At 36.4% G+C, this 15,004-nt stretch overlaps 4 protein-coding genes across 4 annotated transcripts; 2 read left to right on the forward strand and 2 right to left on the reverse strand.

Annotated features, from left to right (window-relative positions):
- Positions 1 to 5,497: 5,497 nt before the first annotated feature.
- On the forward strand, positions 5,498 to 6,228 carry hbbe1.1 (hemoglobin beta embryonic-1.1). The gene is made up of 3 exons (XM_051106555.1): positions 5,498 to 5,644; positions 5,738 to 5,960; positions 6,079 to 6,228. Exons 1-3 carry the CDS (start codon positions 5,553 to 5,555, stop codon positions 6,205 to 6,207), a joined length of 444 nt encoding a protein of 147 aa, XP_050962512.1. The 5' UTR covers positions 5,498 to 5,552; the 3' UTR covers positions 6,208 to 6,228.
- A 1,799-nt stretch (positions 6,229 to 8,027) lies between these two features.
- On the reverse strand, positions 8,028 to 8,682 carry LOC127163358 (hemoglobin embryonic subunit alpha). The gene is made up of 3 exons (XM_051106556.1): positions 8,556 to 8,682; positions 8,264 to 8,471; positions 8,028 to 8,181 (listed from the first exon to the last, which is right to left on the reverse strand). Exons 1-3 carry the CDS (start codon positions 8,648 to 8,650, stop codon positions 8,053 to 8,055), a joined length of 432 nt encoding a protein of 143 aa, XP_050962513.1. The 5' UTR covers positions 8,651 to 8,682; the 3' UTR covers positions 8,028 to 8,052.
- Positions 8,683 to 10,217: 1,535 nt separating this feature from the next.
- On the forward strand, positions 10,218 to 11,224 carry LOC127162979 (hemoglobin subunit beta-1-like). Its single transcript, XM_051105939.1, has 3 exons — positions 10,218 to 10,309; positions 10,383 to 10,605; positions 11,096 to 11,224. The coding sequence occupies exons 1-3, from the start codon at positions 10,218 to 10,220 to the stop codon at positions 11,222 to 11,224; spliced, it is 444 nt and encodes a 147-aa protein (XP_050961896.1).
- A 2,409-nt stretch (positions 11,225 to 13,633) lies between these two features.
- hbae3 (hemoglobin alpha embryonic-3) lies at positions 13,634 to 14,476 on the reverse strand. The gene is made up of 3 exons (XM_051105952.1): positions 14,227 to 14,476; positions 13,932 to 14,139; positions 13,634 to 13,845 (listed from the first exon to the last, which is right to left on the reverse strand). The coding sequence occupies exons 1-3, from the start codon at positions 14,319 to 14,321 to the stop codon at positions 13,717 to 13,719; spliced, it is 432 nt and encodes a 143-aa protein (XP_050961909.1). The 5' UTR covers positions 14,322 to 14,476; the 3' UTR covers positions 13,634 to 13,716.
- Positions 14,477 to 15,004: the final 528 nt, after the last annotated feature.

A 15,004-nucleotide genomic window follows, 5' to 3' on the forward strand; every position in this document is an offset into this window, starting at 1 on the left:
GGTTTCAAAGTACGTTTTATTACCCAGACATAAACGAAACATTACCTAAAATCTAAATTATGAACTTATGAGGGTTGGAACTAAACTCTGCAGGACTTCGGCACTCCAGGACCGACGTTGCCTTTCCCTGGTTTAAAATTTTTGAAATTAGCACCTTCTGAGGTCTCTATAGAGACATAGATATATTCTTCTGAGGTGATAGCAGAAGTTGTGATCTCTGTGTTCAAATACAAAGAATTTACAACATAAAAATCGAAAATTAAAAATATAACACCTTAATCAATAGGCTCTTGCTCATTTCATTAAATTATAAGGAGTGAACAGATGGAGAGGTTTTAAACAGTTGTAACAGTATATTTGATCCACAACGACTGAACAAAACTGGACAGTGTATAGACATTTGCCACAATTGAAAAAGTGTGTCATAAACGTTAAAAGGTTTTATAGTTAGGTCTTCTATGTACCTATTATTTTGCACTTGTTGTTTTACTTTTTTAACATGACGATGAACGTGGTGATGGGGGCATTGCACAAAGTTTCTTTGGAGCAAGTTCATATGTAAACCACAAAAAAAAAAATCCCGCAAGTAAAGAAAATGCTAAAACGTATGTCTTAGGTTTTAGTGTTACAACTCACCGGGGTATGTTGTAGCAACAATACTTGCACTCGAAATGATTTTACACAGTTTAATAGGTATTTGTAGATTTTGAACCAATTTATTTTTTTTAACAGACAATATGGAAATATTATATCGTTTGTTTGAGACACCTAAGTTTATGAGAAGGCAAAAGACGACAGCAATTCCTGTTTTCAGATGAAATATGCCCACTGGGGACCATGAGATATTTTATTTCCGTTTTATCACGATTTATCACAGAATTCAGACAGTGAACACCCATTTGTATCTATGAACTTGTCACAGATGTTATTGAACGTACTGAAAATATGTAGTGAAAATTTAAATAATTTTTTTTCCTCCTGGTGATTTAATATAAAAAGGGCTTTTTGAATATCTTAAAAATTTGGTTCGCACAATTTTCATTATTTTATCGACAATCTGTAATGTTGAAGAAACATAAGGAAATGTACAAATAAATGTCTTAGGTTATTGATTAAAAACACATATGACACATTAAATGTCATATTTTCTAAATGTTCTCAATGTTAATTAATCTGTTAATTAACTAAAGTTAGTTGTGGAACACGGGAATGGTTGGTACAGGTAAACAAGGAACCAACAACAACAACAAAAAAATATATATATATATATACAATTGATAAAGAAAAGACACAAAGGTTTATTTTAAATTAACAAACTATTTTAAATTAAACAACTCACTTTGAAGGAGTAAGGCTTTACTTACATTTTGCAAGTTTCTCAAGTATTCGCCTTTGTAGGAGAGACCGGAGACGGTCGTAACACGGGTCAGTTGTAACACTTCCAATTTCTCAAATAAGGAACAAGTTACAAATCACCTAATTCCTAGTTTAGTCCTAGTTCAGTCCTTATTCCACATGTGAGGAAGTAGAGCTCTGTGGCAGACACAGCAGATTATAGAATTCATTTTATACTGATTTTTAAAGCAGATTTTATACTTTTTTAAATTTACGTTTATTGTATGTTTATGTAGATAATTTTCATGCAAGTCGTTAGTGCTAATGTTTTGGCTGTTAGTTGTAAGGTGAGCTACAAGACTATGGCTACAAGACTATGGGTTACCAAGATTCGGGGTTAGTTGTAACATTCAACTGAAACATGTTATAACTTACTCCAAGCAATTTTTTTGTTTTATTTATATGTTTACTTTGAATTGCAGTATGCCTCTTGGAAGAGAAAGACAAACCTAGGGGTGTCTCTAAATGTTCAAATGTTTAAGTTCAATTTTATTATGGCCAATTTCTATGTCTGATATTAACAAACATGCTTAAACACACATGTACATTATTGAGTTTTATTATCATGATGCTAATGTAACACACATACAAACACACCAGTTATGTTGAAAAGTCAATGTAGTATAAAAAGCTTTCAAAATCTTTTTTTTTTTTTTTTTTTTTTTTTTTTTTTTCATGATCCTTGTTGCATAATGTTAGGATATCATTATATTATATCTCACCCCAGGCCAGGTTATATTACAACTAACCCAGTCTATGGGGTCAGTTGTATAATTTCACTCCTAATGTTTAAAACTAAATCATGCATATTTAGTTTGTGCTGCAAAGATAACAGCTATGCTATTTGATAATAGACACTTGTAACTATCATAACTGAGCGGACTGGTTTAAAAGAACTTAAAGATATAGACAGAAATGTCAAAAATGTTATAACCATCCCCGGTCTTGCTCGGCTCCGCAAAAATGTGAGCCTTTACATCATCTTAACTGTGGCATATATTATCTTGCGATTACGCAAACCAGCAAGTACATGGGTTGTTTTTAGATTTCTGTTAGCCCCAAAGGAGCCTGTTTGCCTCCGTAGAAAGACACCGTGAGAAAAAAAACCTCATAATTGGTCTACTAAATATTTGAAAAGTGGTTCTCAATCCCACTGGAACTCTAGTCTAGTGCGTTCAGGCTAACGCGTTCTGATGCCCTGTGCTGTTGTAATAACCATTAAGCAACATGTGATTGCCATGCTCTGCAGCATATGTAAACTTATTAATTAGTTATTAATAATCAAATTTAAATTAGTGCTTAAGTATGCCTCAGTGAAGTTAGGCTAGGCTACGATTGTCTGGCATGTAAATTCAAGCCAGGCATATACAGGTGCTGGTCATATAATTAAATTATCTTCAAAAAGCTGATTTATTTCACTAATTCCATTCAAGAAGTGAAACTTGTATAATGTATACATTCATTCCACACAGACTGATACATTTCAAGTGTTTATTTCTTTTAATTTTGATGATTATAACTGACAACTGACAGTATCTCAGAAAATTCGAATATTACTTAAGACCAATACAAAGAAAGGATTTTTAGAAATCTTGGCCAACTGAAAAGTATGAACATGAAAAGTATGAGCATGTACAGCACTCAATACTTAGTTGGGGCTCCTTTTGCCTGAATTACTGCAGCAATGCGACGTGGCATGGAGTCGATCAGTCTGTGGCACTGCTCAGGTGTTATGAGAGCCCAGGTTGCTCTGATAGTGGCCTTCAGCTCTTCTGCATTGTTGGGTCTGGCATAATCGCATCTTCCTCTTCACAATACCCCACAGATTTTCTATGGGGTTAAGGTCAGGCGAGTTTGCTGGCCAATTAAGAACAGGGATACCATGGTCCTTAAACCAGGTACTGGTAGCTTTGGCACTGTGTGCAGGTGCCAAGTCCTGTTGGAAAATGAAATCTGCATCTCCATAAAGTTGGTCAGCAGCAGGAAGCATGAAGTGCTCTAAAACGTCCTGGTATACAGCTGCGTTGACCTTGGACCTCAGAAAACACAGTGGACCAACACCAGCAGATGACATGGCACCCCAAACCATCACTGACTGTGGAAACTTTACACTGGACCTCAAGCAACATGGCTTCTGTGCCTCTCCTCTCTTCCTCCAGACTCTGGGACCCTGATTTCCAAAGGAAATGCAAAATTTACTTTCATCAGAGAACATAACTTTGGACCACTCAGCAGCAGTCCAGTCCTTTTTGTCTTTAGCCCAGGAGAGACGCTTCTGACGCTGTCTGTTGTTCAAGAGTGGCTTGACACAAGGAATGCGACAGCTGAAACCCATGTCTCGCATACGTCTGTGCGTAGTGGTTCTTGAAGCACTGACTCCAGCTGCACTCCACTCTTTGTGAATCTCCCCCACATTTTTGAATGGGTTTTGTTTCACAATTCTCTCCAGGGTGCGGTTATCCCTATTGCTTGTACACTTTTTTCTACAACGTCTTTTCCTTCCCTTCGCCTCTCTATTAATGTGCTTGGACACAGAGCTCTGTGAACATCCAGCCTCTTTTGCAATGACCTTTTGTGTCTTGCCCTCCTTGTGCAAGGTGTCAATGGTCGTCTTTTGGACAACTGTCAAATCAGCAGTCTTCCCCATGATTGTGTAGCCTACAGAACTAGACTGAGAGACCATTTAAAGGCCTTTGCAGGTGCTTTGAGTTAATTAGCTGATTAGAGTGTGGCACCAGGTGTCTTCAATACTGAACCTTTTCACAATATTCTAATTTTCAGAGATACTGAATTTGGGGTTTTCATTAGTTGTCAGTTATAATCATCAAAATTAAAAGAAATAAACACTTGAAATATATCAGTCTGTGTGGAATGAATGTATACATTATACAAGTTTCACTTCTTGAATGGAATTAGTGAAATAAATCAACTTTTTGAAGATATTCTAATTATATGACCAGCACCTGTATAGACGTTTCCAGTGTTACCTTTGCAGTAAACTATAGCCCTAATATAGTTTATAAAGTTACTTGTACGGATTGGATTTCTTTCCTGCATATGTGCCTACATACGAAGGCTTCAAAGCATCGCATTTTCTTTGTGAATAATAGCTTACATCACGTCAGATCACGTCGTTCTCCGCTCCACAGTCATTCTGAAATTGGCTCAAGAGCGCCACACCAAAGTCAGTCTTTGGTTGCACTAACTGCAAGTACTGCCTGTAAGCGAAGATAAGCGGGAGTCTCCAAAACGTTTTTGCTCAGGGGATTGTAAGATTGGCATCTGGTGAATTAGTGCTTAAATCACATCGTTACATAGGATATTGTGACTTTGACTGAGTGAACAAAAGTGTTAAGGCCTGGATATTTGGCATTAAGGAATAGGCTAATGTTACAGAAAAGTACCGCATTTTACAGACTCAACAAAGCAGCAGCCCTCTAGCATTTTGAGCCACACTGAGTGGACTTCTTTCGCGCCTAACTCTCACTGAATAGTCATTAAGTTATTTTTTGTATGACAGTTAATATAATATAAATATGCTTATATAATAAAATGTATTTTATTTTTGAAGTATTCTTGTATTCCTTTATTTCTAAAAAAAAAAAAAAAAAAAAAAAAGAGAGAGAGAGAGAGAGAGAGAGAGAGAGAGAGTTTAATTGGCACCCCCTGCTGGTTAAATTTAGTTCTGTCTCTATTTGTTATATCAGCCATGTTAAAACACATGAACAGCAGGGGTCGCTAAAAGACTTGTGATGCAAGAATAACATGAAAGGCTTGTGTTACATTACATAATACTTCCTAGAGATTATTAAAATTTTGATGTTCTGCCTACATGTTCAGATTTGGTACATTCTACACATGTTGCAAAATGTTTTTTTACAGTAAATTAAGGAGATGTCTCTTCTAAATACATTACGGAATTTTAGATAAACAATTATTTAAATTATTTGCAGATATTAGAAGAGAAATGTTGGCTACGATATGCATCTTTTTTGGGTGGACGTGGTTGAACCAACCCACAAACTTGTCACCCAATTACCCGCCAAGGGGTGGGGCGACGAAGCGCATTTAAAAGTACCGAAAAGAAACTGTCTCTCTTCACTGCACTCTTTTGTATCTGTTCAAGGCAGTTAGTCTGAACATCTAAAGTCGGAAACATGGTTGAGTGGACAGACTTTGAGAGGACCACCATCCAGGACATCTTCTCCAAGATGAACTACGAAGTCGTTGGTCAGCAAGCTCTGGCAAGGTATTGAGTCGTGGCAATTACATTAACTTAAGGCCGGCAACTAATTTCTATACTGTGCTCTAAAATGTTCTTTCTCCTCGTTCTGGTTTGTAGATGTCTTATCGTTTACCCCTGGACCCAGCGGTACTTCGGCAATTTTGGCAACCTGTACAACGCCGCTGCCATCATGGGAAACCCCATGGTTGCTGCTCACGGTGCAGTCGTGCTCCATGGCCTGGACAGAGCTGTGAAGAACATGGACAACATCAAAGCCGCCTATGCTGAACTAAGTGTGCTGCACTCTGAGAAGCTCCACGTCGATCCTGACAACTTCAGGGTACGTTGATATGGAGATTATAATGATGGCCATTGCTCTTCTTACGTTCTGTTAGTCTTGTTCTGACTTCAACGTTGATGAATCCCTTATATAACACTGTCCTCTTGTCCTCCCACAGCTTCTGGGTGACTGCTTGACCATCGTTGTTGCTGCACAACTGGGCGCTGGATTCACACCTGAGGTCCAGGCCGCTTTTCAGAAATTCCTCGCCGTCGTGGTCTCCTCCCTTCGAAGACAGTACCACTAAAAACAAAACCTGCTTTGACTGTTACACTGAAGATCATCTGATGTTTAAATAAACGAACATGTTCTTCTGAGTTGAAGCAAATAAATGTGTCAGTATTCAATATGCAGTGTATCATGTGTTCTTTTATATCCGCATGAATTTATACATTGTGTCTTTGGGATCACTGCTGCGGCAGACAGCTTTTGAGCTGAAAACGAAACGCATGAGCCTTGGTATCAGCTGTTTTAACTAATCATCTTTTATTAAAATAGGCACCAAGTTCGTGCATAACCTTATCTGGTCACCTCTTTTAGTAATAGGAAACTATCAAAATAACTGTAATAAGGACAGAGAGTGTTAGGCCTAAAGTTTCATTCAAATGAACAGACGGATTAAGGGATAAAAAAGATACTATTTTGTGATATAAAACAACAGAGACAACACAATTTTACATTTTAATAGATTTACAGTTAATCGAGCCATTACTAGCCTGTAACCCAAATGCAGAAGACAAATAGCAATTGTTTAATGATTAGCTGTTTGCATAATTGACTGCAACAAATTTGGCCAAAGCTGTAATCGTCTACGCAACAGACAGACATAACCAAACACAAATGCAATACAATTTCAAACACAATTCACATATGATATTTGATTTATTACGTAATCTAAGGAGACTTAAAGTCTTGGATTGTCCATAAAATAAAATAAAATAAAAAGAATGCACCAAAGAACACTTGGAGAGATTTAACCCAATTTTATAATATTATTATAAAATACACTAATCGATTTTTTTATTCTTTCTTTATTAAACATTTTGATTTATAACTTTTTACAGCAGAGTCCGAGATCTGCCCATATACATAAAAATAAATAAATAAATAAAATAAAACCTTGCGATGCAATATATTACAGAACAATATTAGCGTGATAACACGTACATCTCAGGATTTCAAAAGGTCTGGAAATCGAATTATTATTATTATTATTATTATATATAATAATTATATTATATTTATTAATATAATATAATACATAATAGATTTACATACTGTACGTAGGGAAAAGCCTATTCTGTTAGACTGCAGAAGTCAAATGGCGCAAATGAAATTGTCAATATGATTTACTCAATTTATAATTTAATAAATACTTGTCAATTTATAATTTAATAAATGTGAAAAAAATCTCAATCGTATTAGCTGAAGTAAAACTTTCCACATTTATGTATTTAAAGTATCTATACTTTTTTATACTTAAAGTGTGCAAGAGTAAAAAAGTACGCAACTTTTATGATCAGTGAAATATGCCCTTTGTACGTTGAAGGACTGAATTAAATTGTAACAACTGTCTTCCAAAAGTAATGACTATGAAGTTCAGTTACTCAAACGCTTTACAATTCTGCCTTCAGTTACACTTAAAGTTGAGAAATTTTGTAATATGCTTCTTTAGCCTATTTAAAGTTTAAGTTTTATTTATTTGCTTATTTGTGTGGTTGGTTCCGTTTGATTAGTGTCAGTTAACAAGTAAACTTTAACATGTTTAAATCTGCTCATAATGGCTGGTAATTCTATATAAAACAATATTAACATGTTGGCTAGTTGCTCTATACAATGAATAAAACAGTTGCAATATTTGTGCTCCGACATGCATTCGCTATTTTCACTACCATTTATGTCAACAGAGATGTTTTTAAAACATAATTTACTGACAAACAAATACTGATGGGTTTATGACTTGTAAAAACATGCACCACAGACGATTAGTTAATGTTTTTCATAATCATTTATTGCATCATAGCAGGACAGAGTGTTTATACATGCATCCATCTGGTCTGACGCGGTCCGACTTACAGACAGTAACATGCGCTTATCTGTACTTCTCGGACAGAGCCAGAGACACAGCAGTGAGGAACTTGTCCATAGCAACATGGGCCTCTGGAGTGAAATCGTTGGGGAAAAGAGTGGCCAGAACCACGAGGATGTTGTGGGACAGAATCTACGGAAAAACACAAGAAACAGATTAGGTTACAGTGACTACAAGAGTACGAATCGGAGTTGATGAATTTCGTTGGACTTACCTTGAAATTGGCGGGGTCAACACGCAGCTGGAAAGCATGAAGCTCACTGAGGTTCAGGAGTCCAGAGGTAAGGTCATCGATTTTGCTGACAGCCTCAGCAACGCCGCTCATCACGGTCTTTCCGTGCTTCCTCACTGGGGCAGAGCCGGGGCTCAGGTCTTTCCAGTGAGAGAAATAGGTTTTGGTCTGGGGGTAGACCACCAACATCCTAGACAGACACAGTGAATTGAATTGCAGATATGAAGAAAACATCATGGCTTAGCATATTACAACGCACCATCAGTAACCTTACCTAGAAAGAGCATCATGACCAACGTCATCAGCCTTTCCTGAGATCTTGGCCCAAAGGGCTTTGACGGCTTCTTTGTCTTTGGCAGAGAGACTCATCGTGGAAGGATGACTTTGCAGCAAACTTCTGTAGGTTGCTGGCAAGAGGAGTGGTGGTTTTATATTGCCATCAGGACGATACACCCAAGACCCTCCTCTCACCCCCAACTATGACTTATCAGACTTTGGAAGATAAAGTGGTTTTAATGTACCAATATGCATTATTTTGAGGTACAAAGGTACAAATATGTGCCTTTTAGCTTTTGTACTTTGTGTGCCGCCCCAGTAACATTTTTTTCTTGTATACGGTCCGTTGTTTAAGATTGTTTTCCCCCTATGTTGCTCTTGTTTGTGCAATAAGCTCGATTCTCACTTAAAATAAATGCATAAATAAATAAAGGATTTTGTGAACCTGTTTGTTAAATTTTGGCATACTTTTACATCCATTAATATAACCACACGCATATTTTTATTCTGTAATTGTTTATAAACGTATAAACCAAAAAAGAAAAATAGAGAGCTATTTGAAGTCGTCAGTTTATGATTCAACATGAACTACACAGATTACCTCAAATGCTCAGTGGGACGGATGTTAATGTGACATTTGTGACCCTGGACCGATTGGTTGATTTATACATCATCTGAAAACGGAATAAATAGCCTTTCCATTGATTTGATTGATTTTCCATTGATTGTTTGTTTGGATAGGACAATATTTGGCCGAGATAGCACTATTTGAAAATCTGGAATCTGAGGGTGCAAAAATCTAAATATTGAGAAAATCGCCTTTAAAGTTGTCCAAATGAAGTTTTTAGCAATGCATATTACTAATCAAAAAAAATAATATATTTACGGTAGGAAATTTACAAAATATATTTATGGAACACGATCTTTACATAATATCCTAATGATTTTTGGCATAAAAGAAAAATCAATAATTTTGACCCATGCAACGTATTTTTAGCCATTGCTACAAATATACCCGTGCTACTTAAGACTGGTTTTGTGGTCTAGGGTCACATTTGTCAAATGGTCGTTGTTCTGTTCTTAAAAACGCCATTTAGTATATTTTTTAAGCCATTTGGTTTACGGGGACACAGAAAGTTGGCTCATAATGTCAAAATTTTCATGATTTACTACATTTGAGGGGACATTTGGTACACACATGCAAATTTTGATCAGTGATGCACTAAAAGTCATATTGTGATTTTCTCTAGCTCAACAAGTTTAGAGTTAAAACTAACTAACACACCTAAATAATCAATCATAGTCTTCGGGCACATTTGAGTATATTTAATTAAAAGGAAATAACCGGCAAGTGCCGTTTTGAAGGTGGATCTCCGGAATACCTGAAAATTACTGACTCTGTTTACGGAAAGCAGATATCGAGATATCAGCCCTGCTTCAGTCCAAGTTAGTTTTGGCTCATTAAAGCTACTCGTGTTGTTGCGCTGATAAGTACTAAGTGAAAAGCCAATTTTCAGATTGGATTAACGTCATTTGAACTGAATTCATGACATATGTTTTGCAGGATTACATGATTGTATGGGCGGGTGACTGATATAAATAAACGCGACCTAACTAACAAGTAATTAGTGCTATCGCAGCAATAAAGTATCAACTGATCATGGTAGAGTGGACTGACGCCGAGCGCAAGGCCATTAAAGCCGTGTGGGGAAAAATAAATGTGGATGTGACTGGGGCCCAGGCTTTGGCAAGGTGAGTGTGGCCAATCTGTTAACTTGAATGCAATTTGTTGGCTTCTTTTACATTTACACGAGCTCCTCTACAGATGTCTCATCGTGTACCCTTGGACTCAACGCTACTTTGGCTCCTTTGGGTCCCTGAGTGACCCAGCATCCATTTTGGGTAACAAAAAAGTGGCTGCTCACGGCAAAGTTGTACTGAACGGACTCGGAAAAGCGGTCCAGAACATGGATAATATCAAGAGCACCTATGCGCCCCTGAGCGTGTTGCACTCCGAAAAGCTTCACGTGGATCCGGACAACTTCAGGGTGGGTCTTCGCTTTTGAGTTTGAATCTGAGTAGGGAAGGAGGCGGGGTTAAATAACTCGCGTGGCCTTTTTCAAAATTCACAAGCCACTTTTTAAGTGTGCTTTTGGAATTGCATTCTACAATGCAGTATGTAGTATACACTCTGTAGTATGCAATGGTACTTATAACTCAGTCATGCATTACAGTACATTCATTCCCTTTAAAAAATAATCATTATTATAAAAAAAGTTCTTTACTGGCATATATGGTTCTTTTAAGAACCTTTAACATCAGTGGAATCTTTCTATTACGCAAAAAGTTCTTTGTAGTGAAAAAGATTCTTCAGATTAATTTAATGTTTGTGGTACTAAACGAAAGTGTAAAAACTTTTTACATAAAAGTTCTTTTAAGAATTTCAAAATGGTTCTTATATTGCTATCGTTTAGAACGTTTTTTTTTTTTTTTGAGTGTATATGAAATCCTGATCACCTTGTAACTTTCTCTTCAAAGCTCCTTGGTGACTGCCTGACCATTGTTGTGGCTTCCCAGCTTGGTCGCGCCTTCACTCCGGACATTCAAGCAGCATGGCAGAAGTTTCTGGCAGTTGCAGTCTCTGCACTTGGAAAGCAGTACCATTAACTGAACATCTGATTTTGAAAAGCCGCACAGAATTATGTATGTGCATCTTCCAATTAAAAAAAAACCTAAACAATTCTGATTAGTGTTGTTCTGTTATTAATGTTAATGCATAGGCTAATATGCAAAAAATATACACTAAATTTGCATGCAATTTTGTTGTTCTCATTCTTAGTTGTCTATGCATATTATTGATAATAGGCATCCGGTTTTGACATGAACACTTTGCGTTTGGAAGCCTATCTTACAAAGATAGATATTTCACTATTAGCCACATCCTGCTGGTTTCAGCACTGGACAGCGCCACACACAACCTGTCCGATACTATATCAGGCACTCTCAGCTGCTGCCATAATAATAAACAGAGCCAGAAAATACCCAAAGCTGGCTTAACGCTTAAACGATACTTATGTTTTGTGAAGAGCTTGAAGGTAAAACCGCATATTTTAAATTTTCATTAAGTTCCCAAACAGCTTGACCATGTTTATAGCTATAGATCACACTCAATCATTAAACACATTTTCTAGAATGAAAGGCAAACGCAGATTTTTATATTTTGGATATTTCAATAAAATATAAATAAATAAATAAACGTCATTTATACGTTATGTTTGTATAATCACAAGTAACAAAACAAAACAAACAAACAAACAAATATTTTACCTGACGTTTACCTGCCGTTCGGAGGAAATATGACGGATGGTCGGTTCCAGAGATGTCTTGCGCGTAGTTAAAAGTCAGTGGCTGATGCAGAGAGGTGCTATGTCAGGCATTATGAATGGTTAACCAGATAAGAAAGCTTGAATCTCTTACAGTCTTGGCACCGTTGTCTGTATATCTAATTTTCCCCACCCTTCCTGAAAACTAAAAAGGCAACAAGACGTCATAATGATAAGATCTCGACTCAAAAGCTACACGTGATGCGTTTATTTATTGTTTGTGAGTACTTTATTGTGTGTATTGTATGCTTCGTAGTATACCTGTAATGTACACATAACGGTTCATTCGTAATACCTCATCATGAACTATTAATAGCTGTTTATTTGCTATTTAAAGAACAAATCAAAGTATTGATAAAAAAAAAAAAAACTACCGTCTGTAAGGGTTAATGCAGGGTTCGTATGGTAATTTTCATTACTTTGGCCAGCAATAAAACGGAGTAATAAGACTTAAAACGCATGTATAGGCATATTTATTATTCAAACTCTAGAGACAGAACAATGACAGAGAGCCATCCAAGGAATTTTCATTGCTACTCGTGAAGTATAACATACAAATAAACAAATAAATACATAAATAACGGTGTGCCATTATAAACAACATATTCTACTTTTAGGCATGTTTTGAGCTTTTGTCAAGAAAACAAATAGTCTACTCAAATAACTTAAATAAGAACTATAAGATGATTTTGTACGCGAATTTAAAAACATCTCATGTGTTTCGGGCGACATTAAATGAATGGACACTGGCCAATAGTGAGGAGAAACACACTATAGTTTGTACATTTTAGTAATACTTTCAGCATGCATTTGTCAAGGAGCTGGTTCTTAAAAACGATTTACGTGTCAGGCAGTATTTACAGAATAACTTTTAGTAAAACACAACCAACTTCTGAAACAGTAACGTTTATTTAATTCCCAAGTTTAAGATGCTGAATAATCAATATGAAGATATTCTGTTTATAACCAACCTACTTAATTATATGAAGAGTTCAGATGCAAAACCAGCTAAATCCATCTGACATCTTTCTTTAAAAAAATGCATTTTTATCAGTCTCAGACGTATAGGTTTCTATGTAGGTACCGGTACTTCTGATTGGGCTAAGGCTGGTATTTCAGCGAGTTTGAAGAAAAAGTTTTTGATTTACTTATAATATGTGTTATGTTATGTTTAGCTGCTTTTGCATCTGAACTCATATATTACTATAGCCTACAGTTTGATTTAACTTAAATTACTGTTACATTTTTAATTTTTTAATTCGAAAATTTCTGTTAAATGATCTTAAATGTAAGCAAGATCGTATATTAAAACAGTAAAAAAAAAAGTTATTATATAAACCAGTGGTTGTGTGAAGCACAAAGGTTACAAAGGTTTAGAGGAAATAAGTTCATATTACTCAGAAATATTGGGTTATATAGACCTATGTTTGTATTTTATTTTAGTTTATTTTGTTTGTTTTATTATTATTTTTTTTTTTTTTTGTTTTGTTTTTGATTGATTAGTTCATTTATTCAAATACTTGAGTTAACTCGTTGGGTCTAACCAGTTTTATTAGTTATGGTACCAACTAAGTGAGTACATCATAGTTGAATTTGGCAAATTATATCCTTGAGTACATGTACCAACCCTACTCTACATATCAGATCTGTGGTGTGTTTCTGTGTGTAAACAAAATAAGACAAAAGAGATAACTTGATTTTATACATTTAGTTTATTATTTTCATCCTCATTAAGGCGAATACAGTGTCGCATCGGAGATGAATACAGCGTCGACTTTATCGGTACTTCTCGGACAGGGCCAGGCTGACTTGAGCGAGGAACTTGTCCACAGAAACATGCACCTCAGCAGTGAAGTCGTCAGGAAACATCATTGAGAGCACAACGAGGAGATTGTGATTGATGATCTGTCGAATAAAAAAAATCGGTTGTTAATATAGACAGTATTTAATTGAAATGAGATCCTCAGACAAATGTTCTCAGCAAAACCTACCTTAAAGTTGGCGGGGTCCACGCGAAGCATGAAGGCGTGAAGCTCGCTGAGGCTGAGCAGACCGCCCTTAAGATCATCCATCAGCTCGACGGCATTGAGGACACCGTTCATTACGGTCAGGCCATGTTTTTTCACCTGAGGTGAGCCGGGGTTCAGGTCTGCCCAGTGGGAGAAGTAAGTCTTCGTCTGGGGGTACACGAACAGAGTCCTGAAACGATTCAAAACAAAAGAGATATAATAGCAGCACATGTCAAACATGTCCGTTCATCTATGCAGAAACTGCAGTTCAAATTACCTGGCCAGAGCCTCGCTGCCAATGTCCTCCGCCTTAGAAGCAACCTTGCCGAAGAAGGTCTTCACCGCCAACTTGTCCTTTGCAGAAAGACTCATGGTGACTAGATTAGTTGTTGGACAGGCTGCCAAAAAATCAACGTAGCTGTGGTTTTTTGGCAGGCCTTTTTAAAGGAGAGCAGGGCATTGTTTCGAAAAAACGACTTTTGACTCCACCTCCCAAGTAGAGCACTGGGCGGAAATGTCTTGAATCTTGATAAGCAAGACAGCTGTTTAAGTGTGAATGAAACTTCATGTTTACGTAAACACATACACTTCATTTATCTATTTTTCAAACGTTAATTTCAGAACCCTCAAGGCGTTCGTTAAAAAAACATTTAGATTTTTACTGGTGAACTGTAGACTTGTGACATTGTACATAAAACATCTCTTAATTTCTTTAATTTCTGGAGGTTCTTATGCTGTACGTGCAAGTTAACAACTAATAGGCTACTATTTTTTAAATTAAAATCCAAATGCTTAAAACAGATATTATGGTAACACTTTAGATTAGGAAACAATAATAACTATTAACTATACTCTTAAAAATAAAGGCTTCAAAGGGGTGTTATTACAGTGACGCAACAGAAGAACTATTTTTGGTTCCCCAAAGAACCATACAATGAACAGTTCTTAAATTAACCATTTTGACCCTTTCCACTATAAAGAACCTTTTCTGCATTTGAAAGCAGTGTTGGGGGAAACGCATTACAAGTAACGCAAGTTACGTAATATTATTACTT

Source organism: Labeo rohita, chromosome 3 (assembly GCF_022985175.1).
Source record: "Labeo rohita strain BAU-BD-2019 chromosome 3, IGBB_LRoh.1.0, whole genome shotgun sequence".
NCBI classification, from domain to species: Eukaryota; Metazoa; Chordata; class Actinopteri; order Cypriniformes; family Cyprinidae; genus Labeo; species Labeo rohita.

Excerpts from the sequence above, each read along its gene's own strand:
- hbbe1.1 (XM_051106555.1), top strand. The coding sequence starts at position 5,553 with ATGGTTGAGTGGACAGACTTTGAGAGGACCACCATCCAGGACATCTTC. Across the intron at positions 5,645-5,737 it reads GGTCAGCAAGCTCTGGCAAG|ATGTCTTATCGTTTACCCCT; the intron begins GTATTGAGTCGT and ends TCTGGTTTGTAG. Across the intron at positions 5,961-6,078 it reads TCGATCCTGACAACTTCAGG|CTTCTGGGTGACTGCTTGAC; the intron begins GTACGTTGATAT and ends GTCCTCCCACAG.
- LOC127163358 (XM_051106556.1), bottom strand. The coding sequence starts at position 8,650 with ATGAGTCTCTCTGCCAAAGACAAAGAAGCCGTCAAAGCCCTTTGGGCC. Across the intron at positions 8,472-8,555 it reads GGTCATGATGCTCTTTCTAG|GATGTTGGTGGTCTACCCCC; the intron begins GTAAGGTTACTG and ends GTGTCTGTCTAG. Across the intron at positions 8,182-8,263 it reads TTGACCCCGCCAATTTCAAG|ATTCTGTCCCACAACATCCT; the intron begins GTAAGTCCAACG and ends GTTTTTCCGTAG.
- LOC127162979 (XM_051105939.1), top strand. The coding sequence starts at position 10,218 with ATGGTAGAGTGGACTGACGCCGAGCGCAAGGCCATTAAAGCCGTGTGG. Across the intron at positions 10,310-10,382 it reads GGGGCCCAGGCTTTGGCAAG|ATGTCTCATCGTGTACCCTT; the intron begins GTGAGTGTGGCC and ends GCTCCTCTACAG. Across the intron at positions 10,606-11,095 it reads TGGATCCGGACAACTTCAGG|CTCCTTGGTGACTGCCTGAC; the intron begins GTGGGTCTTCGC and ends TTCTCTTCAAAG.
- hbae3 (XM_051105952.1), bottom strand. The coding sequence starts at position 14,321 with ATGAGTCTTTCTGCAAAGGACAAGTTGGCGGTGAAGACCTTCTTCGGC. Across the intron at positions 14,140-14,226 it reads GGCAGCGAGGCTCTGGCCAG|GACTCTGTTCGTGTACCCCC; the intron begins GTAATTTGAACT and ends GAATCGTTTCAG. Across the intron at positions 13,846-13,931 it reads TGGACCCCGCCAACTTTAAG|ATCATCAATCACAATCTCCT; the intron begins GTAGGTTTTGCT and ends TTTATTCGACAG.